General features: G+C 55.9%; 1 protein-coding gene across 1 annotated transcript in view; it reads left to right on the top strand.

Annotated features, from left to right (window-relative positions):
- Window positions 1-688, top strand: part of Myom1 (myomesin 1) — a 140,244-nt gene extending 139,556 nt beyond the window's left edge. Inside the window, exon 39 of the mRNA XM_010638739.3 lies at window positions 8-688. Within this exon, the coding sequence (XP_010637041.1) occupies window positions 8-106 (99 nt within the window). The 3' untranslated portion in view covers window positions 107-688. The remainder of the gene's footprint in view (window positions 1-7) is intronic.
- Window positions 689-8,529: the final 7,841 nt, after the last annotated feature.

Below are 8,529 nucleotides of genomic sequence, written 5' to 3'. Positions count from 1 at the left end.
CTCGGAGCCCAGCGACGTCACGGTCAGCGTGTTCATCCCCGAGGAGGAGGCCCGCACAGCCGAGCCCCGGAAGGGCGCCCCCCAAGGTGCCCCGAAGTCCAAGTGAGCAGAGGCCAGCGGGGGGACGAGAGGAGCAGAGACGGCCGCGCTGCGTGTGTCAGTGTGCGTGCGCGCGTGTGCGGTGTAGGCTATGACTAGGGAGGTGCAGCTGGGTGCGCAGGTCCACGCTTGCCATCCCAGCACGCGGGAGGCTGAGGCGGGTTTGAGGAAGATTCAAGGCCAGCCCGGGCTACAGAGCGCTGGTCTCACTTTCTTCAAATGGTGAGGAGTCTTCTGAATTCTCTCCCCATCTAGTGCTGGCCTGGAGGGAAAGTGATCAAATCTTTTATTCCTGTAGGAAAGCACCAACTAGCAACACTTCGTTCTTTACCTGTAAATCGGTGCTGAGAAAACACCATGGGTGTCACCGATACTAGGAAGTGGTCTTGAGGAGACCAGCGTTGTGTGGCGGGACAGGTGTGATGTCAGAGGTCAGAGGGCCATGTTGTGGGTCCGTTTCTGCGAGGTCCCCCTTCACGATTCTGTCCCCAGGGGGAGACTGGAGGCCTGTGCGTGTGGTATGTGTGTCAGGACACGCGTGCAGGGCGTTTCTGCTGGCCCCCGACTGAATAAACCATGTTGCCTCCCCTCCCTGTGTCTGTGTCTCTGGCCCGTGGTGCCCCACTGCTGAGCCCCATTTTCGGGCGGTGGACTGGAGGCGCCCTGGGAGCCGGCGGCCCACCCTGCCGCTGAGCTCACTCAGCTGAAGCAGCCAAGGCCACCCGCAGCACAGGGTGGCGGTGAGGACGCCTGCGGTGCTGCCACGGCCCTGATCTCAGAGCCCAGGCCGGGCCTGCCTCCGGGAGGTGAAGGCTAGGACGGCCGAGGAAGCAGTTGGCTTCCTGCCACTCTGGAGGATGGGAAGCTGGGACGCCCCAGTCGGGCCTGGCTTCTCCTGCCCAGTCGGTGGTGTGGCGGGGTTTGGGGGAAGAGAAGCCACAGGGCACCCATTCCCCAGGGAACCAAGCCACTCCTGCTGGCACCCATGTGGGGTTCTCTCCTGACAGTGCAGCCGTGTGAGCACCCTGATTACCCCTTAAGGCCCAGCAGCCTTGGAGATTAAATTTACTATACGTGAGCTGGGCGTGGTGGCGCACTCCTGTAATCCCAGCACTCAGGAGGCTGAGGCAGGAGAATCGCTGAGTGTTCAAGGCCAGTTTGGGCTACACAGTAAGATTCTCTCTCAAAGTAATAATACATATATACATGAATGTTTACAACATATGAACTTGGGAACACATTTGAACACAGAGCAGGGGCCAGAGCAAGAGGCCCCAGCACCCGAGTGGGAGGAGGCTCTGCGTGCCTTCTCCTTTCCAAAGTTCAGGGCTGGAAAAAGCTCTCCTCTGACTTCCCTGCTGAGGCCCAGGCCCGGCAGCCCCTGCAGAAGCTAGAGACGGTTCCACCCTTGGTCAGTGCAGTTGTGGCTTGGACAGGGTCTGGGGGCCTCGGAAGAGGGGAGGGTGTCCCCGGGGTCTCCTGTGAGCCCATGACAGGGAGCCACCCCGGTCCTGATCCCTGGTCATACGTTCAAGGGCAGCCCGGGCTACATAGAAAAAAACTTTGTCTCCAAACAACGTCAGTATCTGGGCCTCAGAGAGCAAATACAAAACTGCACCACAAGGCCCTTCTTGCCCGCCCACGAAGGATCATTCTCATGGAAACTGCTCTCCCATCCCAAGTGCCTAGAAACCCAATGGCACAGGGGAGAATCAGCAGCTGCTGGCCCAGGTGGTGGCTGCATCCTGCATGGGGGGCGGCAGGGTGGGGTGCTAAGGGCGCCCCAGGGTCCTGCTGCTCACTGGGGGGGGGCTCTGCCTGGCACGGAGCACGGGGCACTGGCGTCCGGGAAACAACCGGACCGAGTGACTCGGGGCTGCAGGTTCAGGGCCAGGTGCGGTGCCCAGGACTAAGCAAAACACCAAAGAGAAAAGGGAAGGGAGGGAGGGGGAGGGGGGGGAAAGAAAAGAGGAAAAACGGGAGGGAGGGAGGAGAAAGCGAAAGAGAAAGAAAAGGTAAAAAGGAAGTAAAAGTGTAAGACTTAAGTCTCACTTTTACTCCTGGAGCGTGAACAGCCAAGAGGCTTCCACCATGCTGGGCTCAGAAGCTCAGCGAGGCTCCAGGAGCTTGTCGGACAGCGAGAGTCACTCAGGAAGGAGCACAGCAGGCTGGTTGGCAAATAGACCTTTATTATTCTGGCCAGACGGCACTCCCGGAGCCGAGTAGCTCAGAGAGGCGGCCAGCTCAGAAACAGAGGCCATTTTATATAGGGCTAAGGGGGGGTTTACACTCAAAACTTACAGGAAGGGGACAAAGGAAAGAGTCAGTGGATCTGAGCTGGTGGTCATCAGGCATATACTTGACCGTCACGTACTAATGACCAGCAGATCGATTATCCATTATTCCATTTACAACTTAGATTATGATGTTCAGAACATTCAACTACAGGCAAGTAAGGAGTGGCGTGGTTTGTGTTGGGTCTCTGTGTTCACTGCAGTTTCCATTTGGTTTCCCAGCTTCTTCAAAGCAGTCACCTAACAATTCACAATGAATCATTAGTTATCCTGTAAGGGATGCGGGGAGCGACAGTGTCTAGGTCGTTCGCTGGTCAACATGGAGTCGCTCTGGTTCAGCCAGGCTCTTACAAAAGGAAGGGAAGGAAGGAAGAGTAAAAGCAAGGCCAGAAGAGAAGAGACGGAGAGGAAATGGGGGGGGGAGGCTGAAAGCCGCGCAAGTCTCCTGTCAGGCGACCCTCAGTCTCTCAGCTCTGGGCAATGGGTCGGTTTCCAGGCACAGCGTCGGCTCTGGGGACGGAGGGGACGCTCCCTCGGCCTCCGGGGGAACGGCTGTCACGCCTGGGTGGCCTGTGTCCCCGGGTGGCTTCCTCCCAGGTATCCAGTAAGTGTTCAGACCTTTGCCGATGATGTGAGGCCACACACAAGCCAGGAGACCGGGGGGCGTTCAAAAGGAAAAAGCAAAGCAAACTCCGCACAGGAGCTGAAGCACGTATCACACAGGTGTGCGCAGAAATAGCCCACGCTGCCGCGAGCTGGGCACACGGCGGAGAGAGGTTAGAGAGACCCGCGAGAGACTGGACCAGGGCCGCAGAGCTACAGTCAGGACAGAAACGGGGGACTCGAGCTGTGAGACACTGTACAAAGGCTCCTCGGGGTGAGACCTTTGGGACCGCTCCTCGTCCCTGTGACAGCCACAGTTCTGAGGCGCAACGTGACCCTTGTCACACAGGAAGTGCGCTACAAAGACATCGTTTGAAACGAGACTCGAGCCCGGGCAACTCCCTTTAAATGAAATGGAAGACTTCAGAAAGGGTTCACTTCTATCACTTTGAAGTACATGAAGAAGCCAGGCATGGTGGTGCAGCTCTGCAGTCCCAGCTCTCTGCGAGGCTGAGGCAGGAGGATCACGAGTTCAAGCTCAGCCAGGGTAAGTAGAGACTTTTCAGGACCCTGTCTTGAATTTAAGAATGAAAAGGGGCTGGGATGTAGCTCAGTGCGTTCGAACCTGGTACTGGGGGGAAACACACGTAGAGTTCAGGAAAATCCCTGGAGAGACGCACACTCTTCTAACCGCAGGCACTGGCCAGGGCCTCTGGGCTGGGCAGCCCTGTACTAGTCCCCCACTCGGGGACACGCAGGGGCTCCATGGAGCAGGATGGGGTTTGGGGATACAGCCAACTCCACTCTGGGGCGACCTCAGGCACATGCCGTGGTAGGTACTCACTTAGCTAACACTGAGGAGCAAAGACTGAGCGATTTCCAGAGAGAACCGGTGAGAACCAGCAGGCTTCGTGCTCCGAAGGGACTGTGGTGTACGCCACGGGGTCACCTGGGGGGGCAGCAGGCCTGAGCTGCCCTGCTGAGGAAGGGGAGCCTGCTGTTTCCCCTTTTTGTTTTTTGAGACAGGGTCTTGCTACAAAGTGCAAGCCAGCCTTGAACTCACTGTGCAGCCCAGGCTGGCCTTGAACTTATGCTGATCCTCCTGCCTCAGCCTCCCAGAGGCTGGGGTTACAGGCATGGGCCATGTTCCGCTGGCTCATAAGCTAAAATTAGAAGCCATCTGGGAAATGAAGCCCCCAGAGGAGGAATCAGGAAAGAGGTCACCCCACCCTGGAACCCGAGCCCAGAGAACAAGGTGACGGCATCCGTTACTGGGGTGACTGTGTTTAAATATGGGAAGAGGGAAGAAAGAATCCACAGGACAACAACAGAATTCTCTGGAGGGTTATGCGAATGAGTCTGGGGAAAACATACAGAAATGCTACACACGGAAAAACATACTAATTAGAAGTTCCCAAGTGTGGTGGCGCACACCTGTGATCCCAGTACTCAGGAAGCTGAGGCAGGAGGATCACCGTGAGTCTGAACCCAGCCTGAACTACGCAGAGAAACCTGTCTCGAGAAACAGATAAAATCTGAACTATAGCAGCAGAGCTGGGTGGAAATTATAGCAAAATGATCACTGGGAAGAGGAAGGAGCTGGGACAGGAACAGGAGAGGACATGAGGAGGAAGGGAAGCTCTCTCTAGCCTGTGTGGGCGGGAGCAGGGAAAAGGGTACAGCCTCCTGTAGTCAGTCAGCCCGGGGCCTCGAATGCCGAGCAGAACCAGTGATATCAATGCAGGCATCCAGGCCAAGCCTTGGGCGGCCCCTCGGACCAGGATCAGGACAGGTAAGGCTGAGTCCTGTGGATCTCAGATTCCAACTGGGGGCTGTGCTGTGTCGTGCAGCAGAGTTGGGGTGACCAGGTCTGGCAGGACAGGAAGAGCGTGCTGAGAATGACCAGTGCCTCCAGGCCACAGGAATGAATCCCAGAGTCAGGGAGGGGATGGAAGTCTCACTGTGTACCTCAGGCTGGCCTCAAACTCTTGGCAATCCTCCTGCCTCAGCCTCCTGGAGAGATGGAATTATAGATGTGCCCTGCCACACCTGACTCGATGCTCCTTATCGCCATGAAAAAGGTCCTTCGTGTTTTTCGTTTTTGTAAATTACTTGCAAAAAGACAAGTTGCTTACAATCGTAAGCAACATGATTGAAAAAAAGGTCCAAATCAACTTCCTCCATAGTGAGAACTAGAGTACATGAGGCCCAACTTCTAGTAGAGAACAGCAGATACACACGATGGAGTATTACTCTGCTGTGAAGAAGGGGAGGCGGAGTGATTTGTAGGAAGATCGGTGCACCCTGAGGCCTAATGTCATACTGCATGGCGCCTCTTCTATGAGAAACCCAGAGTATAAGTAATTCAAAGAGCAAAGAAAACACAGATACAGCAAACAGGGAGGCAGATTTTTTTTTTTTTTTTGCAAACGGGAAGGGGACCTTGAGATGGAAGGGAGAAGAAGAGGGGAGCAAGGGGACGTGGGAAGAGTGCAGATGTGTCACAAACACGTCCCGACTCCTCACCATGAAGGCGCTCCTTCCGGACCGCAAGCACGGGCCAATAAAGCTTAAACAGCAAGCACACTGCTTTCCTCGGCCCTGCGCCTCTGCTGGGTTCTGCCCTCCTTCGCTCCGGAAACTGCAGGGGGCAGCACTGTGGCCCCTCTGAGCTCCTCCAGTCCCATCCTCCTCCGCCCGCTCCACAGGGCTAGGAGAGGCTGAGGAGGGAAAAGGTACTTTGCTGACAAAGCACTTCCGGTCAGAGGCTTTCTAGCTCAGAGTTAGAGCCATCGGCGGATTTTGCTCTTGGCACATCTAAAAGTGAAATAAATTTCTGGTGTGCGTCCAGATTCCAGAACTCCACTCTCCGGACACTTGGAAACTCTTCCTCACAATCTTCTCTTTTTTTAGTTAGGGATTTAACAGTTACCACCTTTTTTAGCTTTAATTAAATTTCATATTTCCCATGCTATCATTCCATATTCTTTGCTCCTGCCTTCTTTAAGGGGCTTCTGTAAATTCAGTTCCCATTTTCTAAACATAGGTGCACTGGTAAGTCTGGTGTGGTGGTCCACACCTGTAATCCCAGCACCTAGGAAGCTGAGGCAGGAAGATCACTGTGAGTTCAAGGCCAGCCTGGGCTACACAGTGAGACCCTGTCTCAAAAAACAAAACAAAACAAAACAACTCAACCAAGCAAATAAATAAATAAAACTAGCACAAGCCACTGCATACGCTGGTGCATGCCTTTAATCCCAGCTACAAGAGACTGAGGCAGGAGGATCACCTGAGCTAGGAATTTGGGTGGGCCTGGGTAGCACAGTGAACCTGTCTCCGACAAACAAAAGCCATCCAGGGTAGTGTTGCCGTCTGGGAGCAGGTGGCCCTTAACTACACAGGGAGCAAACAGCTGTCCGGCCCCACGGTGACAAGGACAAGAGTGGAGGTTTAGTAAGTGGGCACAGGTGGGCTGAGCACCTGTCATAGGGAGTGGGGAGACGAGGGCCGGCTCTGGGGGCTCAGCAGCTGGGTCTCCGGGGCGGGAAGGAGGGCGGGGTCAGCAGTCCCCTCCCGGGCTCCGCCGGAAGCAAGAGGAGGTGGTCAGCCCTGGAGAGGAGACCAGCTCCCCAGGAGCACCGGGAGGCGCAGCCTGGCCTGCTCGGGTTCCCTGTCCAGGCTTCAGCTTTACTCAGCTGCTTCCTGGAGCCCGGCATTGCTGCAAGCCTGCAGTCCGGAGGCTGAGGCAGGAGGGTTGCTGTGAGTCTGAGGCCACACCGTGAGACCGGCTCTCAAAATTCCGAAAATAAGTAAATAAATTAAAAGCTGCTTCCTGATGGCCTGAGGGGACCCCCCCCCCATCTGTCCTTTATGTTTCCCTTCTGGGCTCGAAATTAAAAGCTTTCCTGATGGCCTGAGGGGACCCCCCCCCCATCTGTCCTTTATGTTTCCCTTCTGGGCTCGAACAGGAAGTCTCTGCGTCCGGCAGCTGTATGGGAGGGGCTGGGTGGAGACCGAGACAGCAGCCTGGAAGAGGCGACCCTGAGAAGCCCGCCCCGCCACCTTCCCTTTCCCCTCCCTCCACAGGCTCCTCCCCCTCCCGGAAGTGCGGAATCGCACAGCCTCAGCGTCAGCCTCTCCCCGCTCACCCCAGCTGTGGAGGAGCCGGGCGTGGCGCACAGCTGTAATCCCAGCACTCGGGAGGCCGAGGCAGGAGGACTGCCTGGAGTTCCAGGCCGGCTGGGTTTTTACATCGTGAGCTCAAGGCCACCCTGTGCAACGTGGGGACCCTGCCCCAAGAAACCGAAAGCCAGCAGGGCCCGCGCACGGGCGGGACGTGTGGACAAGAGCCCACCCCGAGGAGCGCTCTGGGCCTGTGCATAGCTGCTTCTCCTGCTCCTTGGACAATGTTGCACGGTTGCACAGCCCTCTCTTCCTCTTCATTTCAAAGGACAGCGGCGAAACGGGCCGCCGTTGGCCCTGAGACCGCAGCCGGTCCTCCCCTGTAGGTGCAGGCATCCCGGATGGTGAGGTGAGGGAACTCACAGCCTCACCTGAAAATGTGGAGATGCATTCAGTTAGGGATTCGTTCTCCCCTGTGCGTCGTGGTGTGAACAAAGCCACACGCACCTGTACACACTCTCACTCGGGCTGAGACAGCACGTGTCCTGCCCCAGGGGTTTGTACCTACGCTCTGTAGACAGGGCCTCACTGTTAGGTTCAGGCTGGCCGTCGATCCTCCTGCCTCAGCCTCCTGAGTGCTGGATGATGACAGGTGTGTGCCACCACGTCTGGTTTTCCTTTTGCACAAAGCTGATCCTTTCCTGAAAAGTGCCACTCATTTCTTTGTGTTCTATCGAATAGAATAATTACAATTTAAGAAACTTGAACTGTACGTGTGTGTGTGTGTGCGTGCGTGTGGTACAGGGGCTTGAACCCAGGGCCTTCACACTGAATTACACCCCCAGCCCTTTCTCACTTGGAGAAACTTTCCTGTTAACTTGCCCAGGCTGGCAGCGTGTGCACATGCACAGCCAGCTGAAATCGAACTTGATGTTTCGTCGCTGACGCTCGTCCACGTCGGTAGTTGTATTTCACTGCACAACAATCTCACTGTCCTCTCTCCCTTCGGCAGACGTGGGCTTTGTTCCTGGTTCTCCTTGCCTCTGCACAAGGCCGCCAGATTCCCGAGTGTCTCGGGGGCCCACGTGCGTCTATGGAAAGCCGGAGCCACTGGGCCTGTGCACGTGCTGGTGACATCACACTGTTTTCTGAAGTTGTCACAGCCGGGAGTGGTGACTCAAGCCTGTTGTCCCAGCACTCGGGAGGCTGAGACAGGAAGGTTAAAAGTACAAGCCCAGCCTGGGCAACTTAGCAACTTCGCGAGACCCTGTCTCCTGATATAAAATTAAAAAGGGCTGGGGATTCAGCTCAGGTGAAGGCCCTGGTTCAACAACCCCCAGGACAGTAAAGAGTAATAAGGAAATAAAGTTGTTACAGTGACCTTGAGCGTGGCATTGAACAGCATTCTCCA

The sequence above is a fragment of the Fukomys damarensis genome, unplaced genomic scaffold, assembly GCF_012274545.1.
Source record: "Fukomys damarensis isolate Sample0158 unplaced genomic scaffold, DMR_v1.0_HiC HiC_scaffold_30, whole genome shotgun sequence".
In the NCBI taxonomy this organism is placed as follows: domain Eukaryota; kingdom Metazoa; phylum Chordata; class Mammalia; order Rodentia; family Bathyergidae; genus Fukomys; species Fukomys damarensis.
The sequence above is the reverse complement of the archived record's forward strand: the minus strand, read 5'-3'. Positions and strand labels throughout refer to the sequence as shown.